Source organism: Doryrhamphus excisus, chromosome 5, assembly GCF_030265055.1.
Source record: "Doryrhamphus excisus isolate RoL2022-K1 chromosome 5, RoL_Dexc_1.0, whole genome shotgun sequence".
Classification (NCBI taxonomy): domain Eukaryota; kingdom Metazoa; phylum Chordata; class Actinopteri; order Syngnathiformes; family Syngnathidae; genus Doryrhamphus; species Doryrhamphus excisus.
The window spans coordinates 9,419,202-9,432,747 of NC_080470.1; the positions used below are offsets into that span (position 1 = coordinate 9,419,202).

General features: G+C 40.4%; 1 protein-coding gene across 8 annotated transcripts in view; it reads left to right on the plus strand.

Annotated features, from left to right (window-relative positions):
• ncanb (neurocan b) overlaps nt 1-13,546 on the plus strand; it is a 167,188-nt gene that overhangs the window by 67,510 nt on the left and 86,132 nt on the right. For all 8 annotated transcript variants that reach the window (XM_058072935.1, XM_058072938.1, XM_058072932.1 and 5 more), the window contains 2 exons: nt 4,499-4,728; nt 4,799-4,967. In XM_058072935.1, coding sequence (XP_057928918.1) covers nt 4,499-4,728; nt 4,799-4,967 — 399 coding nt within the window. The remainder of the gene's footprint in view (nt 1-4,498; nt 4,729-4,798; nt 4,968-13,546) is intronic.

Below are 13,546 nucleotides of genomic sequence, written 5' to 3' on the forward strand. Positions count from 1 at the left end.
TTTACTGATTTCTGGAGGGAGTTTTGCGAATTAATGTCATTTGGATTTGGCTGTGCAGATTGCAGCGCCACACAGGAGATAAACATACTTTCGGGTACAGAAGTGGAGAGTGAGTGATATTGCAAAGTTTACTCGGCTTTGTAGCATGCCCAAAGAGGTTGATGTAAAATGAGCATCATCTGGCAGACAGATTAAGTGTTATTGGTAGTCTTTAGCTGGAGATAAACAAGTGATGCACCTGTCCTTACACAGCATAAATTACATTTCAAGAAAGTAAATATGTCCCATTTTAAGCAACGTTTCTATTTTTTCCCCTAAAAATGGTTGTTTATCTATATCTGTATATGTGTCCTGCTAGACAAGGGTGTATCCCGCCTCTCCCCCAAAGACAGCTGGTATAGACTCCAGCATACCTGCGACCCTAGTGACGATAGGCATTATAAAAAAAAATGGATGGGTTGTTTGTTAATGACAAAACCTCTTTCAAAGAATAATATTCTTATATGTAATATGTAACAAATATTTAGCTTAACTCTCGCATTATGAATGAAAGTTGTATCTCAATTTATGAATCCCATAAGTGGCTAAATTTGGCTCAGTTCTTACTTTTTACTTAAATGGAACTATGTGATTAAGAACAACTTAAACTAAGACCGGCTGCACGGTGGACGAGTGGTTAGCGTGCAGGCCACGCAGCTAGGCGACTTGAGTTTGATTCCACCCTCGGCCATCTCTGTGTGGCGTTTGCATGTTCTCCGGGTACTCATGTTTCCTCCCACATTCCAAAAACATGCTAGGTTAATTGGTGACTCCAAATTGTCCATAGGTATGAATGTGAGTGTGAATGGTTGTTTGTCTATATGTGCCCTGTGATTGGCTGGCGACCAGTCCAGGGTGTACCCCGCCTCTCGCCCAAAGACAGCTGGGATAGGCTCCAGCACCCCCACAACCCAAGACCTGATTAGTTATTTTAGGACTCATTATATTCTTAAAACCTAGTATAAGAATTCTAGCCAAGCAAATGTTGCTTACCCTAATGGTAGAATGTTTACTTGAAATAAGAGAAGATGTGTCATTTTAAGATAATTTGGGCTTGTTTCAAGTATGTCTATTTTTGTAGTGTGTTCATTGTAAGTTCATGGCAAAGCTGATTCCAATACTGGAGTTTGACTGTCTTCCAAAACTGCTTTTTTAATCTTGTCTTTAAGAGGATAGGGCACTGTGTTTGCGTGTGGTAAACAAAGATCACTGCCTCATCCTCAAGGGACTGGAAGCAAATGGAGAGACAGCAGCTTATAGACTTATAAAGATCTGTTTTGTGTGTATATGTGTGTGTGTGTGTGACTGTGTGTGTGCGTGCAGCAGTTTGTGGCAAAGTCACTCTTACCTCACCTTCTGCCATTTCACAGGAAAGTCTCTCAGGAATTTATTACATCGTATTTTTTTAAAATTCTTTCCCCATCACATTCACCCTTATGGAAGCTACATCATCTCACAAAAGTGAGTACACCGCCCACATTTTATGTTAAGTATACCTTCTCAAAGGAAAATTCTATAGAAATGAAACATACATAGATATACTTTAGTCAGTGTACAGTTTGTATCACAGTATAGATTTATTGTCTACTGAAAAGAACTCAACGCATATGGCCATCATTGTATAAATAACTGGCAACACAAGTGAGTAGCAAGATAATTGGGTCTTGCCTGCAATCAAGCATGGAGGCGGTAGAATCGAGATCTGCAGCCAAGTACTGCCGGCAACTGGGAAGTTGTGGTTCAAGGAGAGTGATGATGGATGAACAAAATACTTCCACACTTGATGATTTTGTTTTAGTAGCCATTATGAGCTAATAAATCTGTTGATGTCGATGGTCATCCACGCGCTCACCTCATCTTCTTTGAATTGTACAACTGCAGTGGGTGATTAATGCGTAGTATGTATAGGTATTCTCCTTAACGGTAAATACAAACGTGTGTGCCTTGAAAATTCTATCATCAAAAATCATAAAAATTGGCCGGTACCGGCTTTTGAAAAAATTGACTGGGATTGAATCAGATGTGAGAAGGAGTTGAAGAAGCTTGTGCAGGCAGGATGGAACGGGTGGCGAAAAATGTCAGGCGTGATGCGTGATAGAAGAGTTTCGGCTAAAATGAAAGGAAAGGTATACAAAACTGTGGTGAGACCAGCCATGTTGTTTGGTCTAGAGACGGTGCCACTGAGGAAAAGACAGGAAGCAGAACTGGAGGTAGCAGAGATGAGGATGCTGATGTTCTCATTGGGAGTGACCATGATGGATAGGATCAGGAACAAGCACATCAGTGGGACATTACATGTTAGAGGCCTATTAGAGATAAAGTCAGAGAGGCCAGACTGAGATGGTTGGGACATGTCCAGAGGAGAGATAGTGAATATATTGGTAGAAGGATGCTGTGTTTAGAGCTGCCAGGTAGGAGGCGTAGAGGAAGACCAAAGAGGAGGTTCATGGATATAGTGAAGGAGGACATGGTGGCGAAGGAATACACATTATCACACTGAGAGCTGATGAGGAAGCGGCCTTGTAGTTACGTAGGTTATTGGGTGTGGAAGAGGAGTATAAATAGCTAAGTGACTGTGGCAGTGTTCTGCCTTTAAAACCAACCTCTTTCAATGTAATGTAATTCCAGACTGGAGTGGTCATTGTGATTACATACAGTAACCATTCAGAAACACACATACAGACATTCAGAAATAGTTTTTTGAAGTAGTGTAGAACTGGATTGCATCCTTCTGACTGCTCTCCTCCAATATCTTTGGACTAACATTGCTCTCGCCCTGTACTTTATATTCTACCTTTGTTTGTTCAAATGACACACAGTGACACTGGATAGTTCTGGTACCTTTGCCAGTGTTATGAAGAGAGACGATAAGGGGGAAGACATTGAATAAACAGAGCACAGAAGTGATAACCATGTATGGACTGAAAGTCACATTTATCCCTGCAAAGTTAATGGGCCTCTGTCTTTCCAGACAAGGTGACTGGAGATTAAAGTACGATAATGTATAACGTAATTGTGTTGTCTCTAATGACTTTTTACGCACCTTGAGATCAAGTCCCCCGACCGCAACTCAAATAATAGTGTTGTGACATTGCTGTACTTTACACATTCACACTACAAGGCTTCTGTGCAAGCCAAACCAAGCAAACTTAGCTTAAAAACACAACCTTTGAAAACACACGTATGTCATCTTTTTAGACATAAATGCACATAATTAATGTAATTTGAAGGAACTATACAAAATATAAAAACAATTTGTAAAATAAATATAAAGATATGACTGCATTTAAAGCAAAACAGCTGCCGAGTGGTTAGCACGGAGGCCACACAGGTTTGATTCCCGGCCCGCTCGGGTCTCTGTGTGGAGTTTGCATGTTCTCCCTGTGCATTTTCTCCGGGTACTCCGGTTTCCTCCCACATTCCAAAAACATGCTAGGTTAATTGAGGACTCTAAATTGTCCATAGGTATGAATATGAGTGTGAATGGTTGTTTGTCTATATGTGTCCTGTGATTGGCTGGCGACCAGTCCAGGGTGTACCCCGCCTCTTGCCCAAAGACAGCTGGGATAGGCTCCAGAATGCCAGCAACCCTCGTGAGAATAAGCGGTATAGAAAATGGATGAATGGGTCTCTGATGGCTGCATCTACAGTATGTGTGTGAGTGACAGGAAGAAAAGCTTTTAGAAGTCGTTTTGGCACCACCGACTGGTTTACATGCATAAATGTGAAAATTATGACGAACTTTGAAGTATGTAGTATGACAGGGGTAAGCTGAAAGGGCTAAAGAATACTTGTTAGATTCTCCTTAATTCAGACGTTATGCCTTTATGTAATGACACATGACCATTAAATGGCATTAAGACAATGACCACACTGTTTCAATGGAGATCTGCTTCATAAATAAACTTGAATGATTAACACTTTAATCAGATTGCACTGCTCTTCATAAACGTTATGAAAGAGCATTAAAGTGTGAATGACTGTGGGGATGCTACACTGAGACTTCGTCTACCATCATAACAGAGAGGTGTGGCTGATCATGATAAGCATGTGTTGATCGCGCTAAGAAAATTGTAATGTAATTACTTAAATAAATTAGCTATCACCGGTAATTCATTATTTTTGACAGCCCTAAAATAAGGTATGATTTAAGGTATGTTGCCAGTCATGTAAATAAAAGACAGATTACTTATTAGTTGAAATAGTGATGAAAGCTCGCGGACCCTTGCATGAGAAAGAGATCCATATTGAAATGCACGACACAGATAAGCAAAAAAAACATTCGAGTCAATACTGCAATAAAGTTGTCATGTCACCTTTTATGCTTTGTTTAAAACGATCCACATTTTAAAATCTTTCCTCCAAACAACAGCGCAATCATGTAGTACAGACACCGCAGTCAAAGTCAAAGCAGTAACATGTGATTTCATCATCACCTCTCCCCGCCTCTGCTCCTCAGGCCTAACCGATGCTGACACTGTGGTGAACATGAGGAAAGTTACCCACCAGCCCATCAGCGAGGAGCTGTCGAAAACGGTTTTGCTCCCCTGCCTCTTCACCCTACACCCCGGGCCTGGTTCATCCCACGAGCCGCCCCGGATCAAATGGTCAAAGGTGTGGGGCCAACGAGGCTCAGACGGCTCGCAGAAGGAGCAGTCCGTCCTGGTGGCCAAAGACAATGTGGTCAAGGTATGGATAACAATAAAGAACCACTCCACTTCAGATATGTTAATCCATATTCACCCCCCCCCTCACCCAGGTGAAGAAGGCCTTCCAGGGCCGTGTATCTCTGCCTGGTTACAGCGGGAACCGATACAACGCCAGTCTGGCTCTGATGGGGTTACGATCCAGCGACTCTGGTCTTTATCGCTGTGAGGTTGTGGTTGGCATCGCTGATGAGCAAGACATGGTCCCATTGCAGGTCAAAGGTCAGTCTTAATTACTTTTCACATGTTTTGTTAGCACTGAGACATTTAAAGTCCACTCCACAGCTGTGTTTTGCTTTTTCTTTGTCCTTTTTTGATGATAACCACAGAAGAAGATGTGGTATTTATAGGGAGACCAATGCCTCTGTAGGCCCTGGCCAAGGACAAATTAGAATTTTTTATGATTTAACACATGCACGCCAAAAGCAGGACTAATTTGACGCAACATTCTACACGGGTAAATTAGAGCAGGACACAATCGTGGTGCTGCTTAGTGAATGACAGCTCAACAAGTCTAAGAATGGAAGGTACAGGGGAAAAGTGAGGGAAACAAATAAAGAAGACAGAGCTGAGTAGCAGGAAGTGCTACTGAGGTGTCATTGGAGGTTAGAGAGAGGGCATGGGATGAAAGAGTGTGAAATTTATAAGATGAGGAGCATTAAAAAGAGGGTCAGGAGGAAGAAAACATACAGGGACCGAAAAGAAGGACAGCGAGTCGATCCATGTAGCTGGATTACAGTCAAAGTGAAAGTTATGCTTGAAATGTATCTTTCACAAAAAGCCTTACCAAATTATACTGCAGATTACAAAAGAACGGAAAAAGGTAGAAACAAATTTTTTTTTCTGGTGAAAGATGAGAGTCGAGTCTTTCTTTTGGTATATACCATGTCTATATAGCCCTAGCATACAATATTATGTGTGCCTTGAAAAATCAGTCAAATCATCAAAAATGGCCGGTACCGATGGCGTTCGAGCGGTTAGCGCGCAGACCTCACTGCTAGGAGGACCAGGGTTCGATTCCACCCTCGGCCATCTTTGTGTGGAGTTTGCATGTTCTCCGGGTACTCCAGTTTCCTCCCACATTCCAAAAACATGCTAGGTTAATTGGTGACTCCAAATTGTCCATAGGTATGAATGTGAGTGTGAATGGTTGTTTGTCCATATGTGCCCTGTGATTGGCTGGCGACCAGTCCAGGGTGTACCCCGCCTCTTGCCCGAATACAGTTGGGACAGCACCCCCGCGACCCTCGTGAGGAAAAAGCGGTATCAAATGAATGAATGAATGTATATCACATTTAATGAATGTTGTAGTTGCCCCGTGTCAGTAAACATCTAGGTTGTAAGTGCAATTTTGGACAGAAACCTACAGAGTGGTGAAGTTAAAAAGCCATGCAGTACAGCTGAGTAATTTGTTAAATTGAGCCTGAAAGGGAAGTTTTTATTTAGCGCTCGTTAGACTGTGTAATGCTGCTGTAACCTTTCCTGTAAGCTCAGCCTCTTGTGAACGCAGTCTCTCCACACTGAAACTGATAACCAACCACCACTACTAATGAGACTCATTGGTCTTGGCGTCCTGAGCGCAGAGGCTAAAGCCAAAATGTTAGTGCATGTATTGACCCTTTTGCCAAACAGCACAACCACTGTGTCTTGTTACCAGCCACACCATATTTATGGCCAAAGGTTTTTGATAATGCCATGAATGTTAATTTTCACAAAGTCTGCTGCCTCAGTTTTTATAATGAAATCAGCTGATGAAATCCTGTTAGTGAATCCCTGGTAACATGAGAGTGTTGACAAGGACAAAAACGGAAGATGACACGGTCCTGCTATTTTACCAGCAGAGAGTGCGTACTATTGTGACAGTAAATAAAATGTCTGTTAATTAAATGTGAAAGTCCATTTTATTGAAGCAATAATCATTGATAGATAGATAGATAGATAGACTCCCTTTATTGTCATTGCACAAAAACACAGTAGTGAAATTGCCAACGAAATGTCGTTGCCCGGCTCCCATATAATAACAGACACAAAAGAAGATAAGTAATAATAAATAATAATAATAATGTGGAGAATAAATAGATAGAATAGACACCAAATATGAACAACATAATGTAAAGTGCAGCGTGAACAGTAAATTGCCCAAATAATTTAAATTGGCCAATTTTGACAAGTATTTTAGAAATGGATGTAGCCTGGCTAACTTTTCTAATGGGATGCCATGTGTGCAAATCCTCATACAAACTGTAATGCCCATGCTTGCGGTTATGGAAGACCTCGTCACCAATGCAACACCAATTGAATTATTCATGTAAGATATTTTTCAGGATACCGATATTTTGTTTACACAATTAGATAGTATGTGGTAAAAAACGCAAGTGTGTTGTGTGTGTTGAGTATCTGATAGTTAAGACAAGCTTGGAGTAAGAATAACATGCATCTTGTCCTAATTAGTTTGCATTAACAAGCGGTAAAATGTAAACATACTCATACAGCCTGAGTAGCACACGCACAGCCGCACTAGACTGGTCTGCTAAACTAAGCGACCCCACTCCATCTCGTATTTAGGATACGATTCCACCACGATCAAGTGCTCCACCAGGGAAATACTTCCTCGCCCAAAGTTTCACAATATGTCAATTTCCAAGAGATTCCATGTTGAACAGTAGATTCTGTTTTTATTGGCCAATTCTGTGATTCCATTAATGCGGAAATCACAAAGATTTGCCAATTTTAATTTTAATTAAATAAAGGTGGCAGTATTGCTGTCCTACCCTTCGGTTTTCATGCATGCCACATGCCTCTTGACGTAAAGGACTATGGAATTAGATTTATTTTTTTTTTTAACACAGAACGCCAAAGTAACAGCCCCGTACAACATATAAAACATACTTCAAGGGATTTAATACTAGCCAGTGCTTCTATTTTAATGACCTTGTATCATATTGTCTCCAATTTTATGTCATTATTATATGATGAGTGGTGACGTACAATGTAATTACGCTATTTAACTGTCATTCAAGTGTGCCTCTTTTCACCTCCACTAATTATTATTGCAAATTAACACTGTGCTCGTCGCTTGTGTACGGCCACCGCCCCCTCCTCCTTTTGCTCCTGAGGTCTGCTTCTATGAATAATAATGACTCTGTCCGTGTCAAGCTAATGTGGACTATTACACCACAGGGGTTGTTTACAGTCCACATAAGACTTGACATGACAATGAGGGGGACAAAGGCTGAGGGAACTTGAACCCATTTAAAAAAATCATTCATAGACAGTGGACATCGAACATTTTGTCAAATAATGAGTTTTAATAATATAATTGTAATAACATAATTACAGTTAGAGTACAAGCCGCTGAACTATCATCATGTTTCTTCCAGTTGTGGTTCTCCATCATATGTCTACATTTTTTTGCATGATGTGTTTAAATGGAATGTCCATATAAATGTCTGATTTGTTGACATATTCAGAGGCGTTCAAAATCACCATGGATAGTCGCGAGCGCATAAATGTTTTAAACTGGAACTCAACTGGAGTCTTCATTGAGAACTTACCTGTCTGCTGAGCTAGCAAGTACAATAGTGGCAGTGGACGGTGTGAAACTATAAATCCCAAGCTGCACTGAACGCGTCAGTTACCAGACGTGCCAATAACCAACAACAATGGAGGAGAGCAACGTTTTTGTGTACTTACTCTACATATCATGGTAAAGAGACCATTTTTATCCAAGAGGAGACTGAGGGCAGCAAAGTAGAAACTGTGGTGTATAATACTGCAGCTAAGAAAAAGAGTGAGCAGAAACGGTCGCCTATATGATATCAACTACTAGAAATAGTACTTGCTTGTACCTGCTTTTGCCAAAGGAAAAGCATCAATAGAGATGAGAGCCTTGCTAAGCACCATGCAGTTGCTTGTGTTACGGGGCATATTGTAATAATAATGGTTTTATTTACTGTTGAACATGCTTGACAAGTTACATTAAGGAACGTCACGTTTACATTTGCACAGCTCAACATGTCTGAAAAGGATGGTAACTGTCTCTACCTTTAGGCCAAAAAATCAGCAAAGCGGTGCCATTGAGGACGAGTGAGATGGCGCATTCTACCTCCTCTCTTCCTTAACTGGTTGATTGCCGTGCTGCGAAAGCCACTCCTTCAGACGGAAACCAATTATGTTGCCAGAAAAAGTAGCCATCTCCAGGGTTTAGTCTTAATTGGCCGTCACGCTTACATGGAGGAATGCAGCTATTGCGACTCTTCACCACTCATGATGCTTTGCTTAGTGTTTTCCTGAGACATTATTGGTACTATTCAGCTATAACCATTACATATTAAGTCTCGTCGACTGAATTCAAAACCCCTCTCTTTGCATTTCTTCTTTAATTTCTCTCACAGCTTTACTTCTCCTGGCACGTACCAACAAGTCAATTGCATGTCTCTTAGTTGACATGGCACTATTGATTTTTTGAGTCTGTCATCAAATTGCAGGGGACTGTTTTTTTTTTTAAGAGTGCAAAATAATGGACAGGAAAAAAGACTAAAAATGAAATGCTAATGGTGTTCACATTATATAAATCTTAAGTACTTTAATTTATGTTGTATTTATTTAGATATTGTGTTCGGAGCAGCAGCAGAAGGCACTCAAGCTCACACAAAGCCCACTCAACACTATATACCCTCAAATGAATCGTCTGTGGAGCTGTGTATTCTCAGGAGTTCATTCCAAACAAAGATTAGTGTAATTCATTTTCATTTATATGAAGCCAAACAACAACAGCAGAGCTCTCTACACTGTTTTTATTTTTTACCAGTATGATCTTGATAGTGTAACTGTAAAGAAACCCAGTAGATACCTTATATGGAAACAACACTAATTGGGGGTGGCCATCTACCTCGACTGGTCTGGTAGAAATAAAGAGAGTGAGGCAGGTGGGTGTGGTAGGTATTGACTCAATGAGTCAAACTTACTGTTTACAGTAAGTATAATCCTTGACTGTTGTTGCACCACATTGTTATATTTGCCTTGTCATTATCCTATGTATTTACAATTGACAAAGAGTACATTGGAATACAGGAGGTGAACAAATGTATTGCAACTGATGTGAAACAGATGAGGGGTAGTATTAAATAAACTTTGCTTCTGCGTACTCCTTTTTGGACATGTTGGAACTGTGAATTGTACTATGTGATGTACTCCAGTGTGAATAATACCATTACCATATTGCAAGTAGAAAAGTACAAAATTAGTAGAACTTCCTTGATCTGCACCAAAAAAATGGCTGAGGTGATAATTAATTAATTACACAAAAATCTAACTTCATGAATTCACAATTTGTGCTTGGCAGAGGTAATGGTAAATGTTGAAGGTCTACTCCATAAAACATAAAACATACGAGGACACTGTTTTGTTTTTTGTTTTATGATGTTCCCCTCAAGCGACCAAAACATTAAAACGTGCATATCCTAGTATGTTAAAAAGGACATATTTTGGAAAACCTGGCCAGACATCAAGTATGAAATTAGATAACAAACAAAGAAATGTTTGTCAGCAAGCGAGTCTGTTGTAGGCTAATTTACTTAAGACCGCCCACACATTGAGTTTCTCCACCCACTTCTTGCCAGCTCCATTTGGGTTAATTTATTTCAAACATGCATATAGGATACACTGGAATAGTCACATTGCATTTCACAATCCCACATGTCCGAAAAGGAATAGGAAAAAGCAAAGCTTATTTAATCCCCCTGCCTCTCTGTTCCATTTAAATTGCAAATACATGTGTTCACTTCCTGTATTCAATATGTACAGTTCATGATATCTGTATGAATAACAATGTGTTTCAGTAGATTTAAGGTTTGTAGATCAATAGTATATATATTTTTTATTTATTGTTCCTCTCTGAAATAACAGCTGTTTTTTAAATATATTATGTCTTTTTTGTTTTGCTGATGTGTGGATCTTTATCATGCTCCAATTCCATTGTTCATGGTCCAGGTAGCAAATGGTTGCCACTTCCAGGTCTCCCTGCCCTGCAATCTTCAGTATTGTATTGTGAATCTCATTGATTGTCTGTTTTTGTGAGCTTTCTCCTCCATTTTCCTTGTTGTCATGGCGATCTGATCTTTAATATGTATCCAGATCCTTGATATATCTTTGACAATAAGCACTCTTCCAGTCCTCCATTCAGCTTGATGTAGATTTTGCAGTTGCCGTTCCAAGTGCCTTGAAGCTTTGCCTGCTTCCTCAAATTGCATGCGATGTCAGCGTTGCGTTTTGCTAAATGCTTTGGTTGTAGAAAATTGGCAAGTTGTTGCTCCGTTGAAGCAACATTCATTTCATCTGGCTCTCCTTTGTTCTGGACTGCCTTGGCATTTGAGTCGAGGGTGTCAGCAAGCTGTTCTCATCATCTGATCCCAAAATGTAGTCAGGAAAGTGCAAAAGCAGTTCAACAACCACAAGTAGTGACTCCAGTAAATAGGACCATTGGCATGTAAATAGTGGCACTGAGGAAAAGACAGGAAGCAGAACTGGAGGTAGCAGAGATGAGGATGCTGAGGTTCTCATTGGGAGTGACCAAGATGGATAGGATCAGGAAGGAGTACATCAGAGGGACATTACATGTTAGAGGCCTTGGAGATAAAGTCAGAGAGGCCAGACTGAGATGGTTGGGACATGTCCAGAGGAGAGATAGTGAATATATTGGTAGAAGGATACTGCGTTTAGAGCTGCCAGGTAGGAGAAGTACAGGAAGACCAAAGAGGAGGTTTATGGAAGTAGTGAACGAGGACATGAGGGTAGTTGGTGTGAGAGAGACAGATGCAGAAGACAGGGTTGGATGGAGGAGATTGATTTGCTGTGGCGACCCCTGAAGGGAAAAGCCCAAAGAGAAAGAAGAAGAAGGCATGCATATAAGCAGAGCTGTTGGAGTTGTTGGATGCAGGGATTGAAAGCCGTTTGCTGCTTGAAGGATGAAGTCTGTAATGTCGTGACTTCAGGATTCAGACGTTAAAGTACCTGCCCATGAGTGATTGCTACTGCAGTATAGGGAAGCGGGGTAAACAGTGGCTCATTAGCATGAAACAGGACATTCCCCTCAAAGTACTCTGCTCCAAACAGGATTGTTTTGAGGGGTTTTCAAGTGTGCTGTAATTTTAAAAATTTTCGTCTTTGGACTGTTTTGACCAAAACTTGTTACAAACATGTTATTAAAACACTTCTGAAATGTTTTCATCTGGGGGGAAAATTGCAATATGTCGCTTGTATGCCACGTTAATGATAACCGACTCAATCGACTAATTTGGAGCTGACATGTTGTATAATTAATACTCTGTCCTCCTAGCATTCAAGGAAATTTACACATCAAATAGCAAAAAATATAGTTCTCGAGGGCTCAGATTTAGCTCAATAAATAGTAAAGTCTAACTAAAAAAATAGAAGCTCTAACCATAACAAGCTAATGTAATTCTAACTAATGGTGCCCTAATGCAGTGTCTAATGAAGTAAGCAAAAGTGAACATGCTCAATAGTGGATGAATGCAGATCAGTGAGTGCAATGTGAATGTAATTGTTTTACACTTGAGTTGGTTACTATTATTCTATTTTCTTATTTTTCTTTCTTATCTCTCCTGTCTTGCCTTGGTTGTTTTGTTTTGTGATCAAGTACATATTACTGTAATATCTTGTTGCATTCATAGATCATACTGTTTATAATTTTTTTAATCTGAAATATCCATACTCTAGTCACTCCATTGCAATACTGTATATATTACTGTTATTATATATTGTCACTTCCATACTGTTTATAATCTGTATAATCTACAATAGCCATATCATAGTCATTTATATCCCTGTACATATGCTCACTGTATTATAGTCATAGCCTGTCATAGTTTTTTACATAGATCTGTCCATTTTTTTATAAAATTGCACTTCTGGTTGGATGCTAACTGCATTTTGTTGCCCTGTACCAGTGACATGAGCAATAACAATAAAGTTGAATCTAATCTAATCTAATCTAATCTAATCTAAAGTGATTAAGTTTATTATGAATTCCTTGCATACCTGCTGGAAATTTGAATTTCTTCGGGGATTAATCAAGTATCTTTCTGGTCTGTTTGTTGATATGCAGACCACAGCTTCCATCTTGGTGGAGGTCTGCGCTCCACTGAGTGCTTTGTAATTGTCTTTCTTTTAAATGGAGATATACTCTAGCATCAGGCAGCGCTAAAGTGCTGTGGCAGGAAACAAACAACTGGCACTTTGATGCTGTTTGGGGGGGAAAAGTGTTGAACCAGCCATAAAGAATACAGCCACAATGAGATCTACAGTTGAGTATATACACAGTATACTGTATTTTATTAGTATGGCCAGGAGTGCTCATATATTCACAGAGCAGTAGGTCTACTCTGGAATGGCACCTTGCTGTTCGTCTCCCTGGAGAATATGATGATGTGTGAGAACCCAATTTTTTCCCTCTCTTGCACACATTAGCCAGCAAGATTGCATGTCTGTTTGGAAAACAGCGTCTATATTTCTGGGGAGGGGGATGGGCAAGCTCCAAAAGGACTGTCTTGTGTCCCTGTAGCCGAGCGTGCTAATGTACTCACTGCCACCTTGCTCTCCATCTTGCACGGGTCGCTGTCACTCTCCTTGACAAAAGGCAACACCATAGGAGCCGTATTAGTAGCCGGACGCCCACAGGTTTCATGAGGGTTGATGGTCGTCATGGGAGCAGCGCCGCATGAATGGCAGGCAGAGGTTGGAGGTGATGGAACGTTAGATGGACACTTCTGAGGCTATTTCTT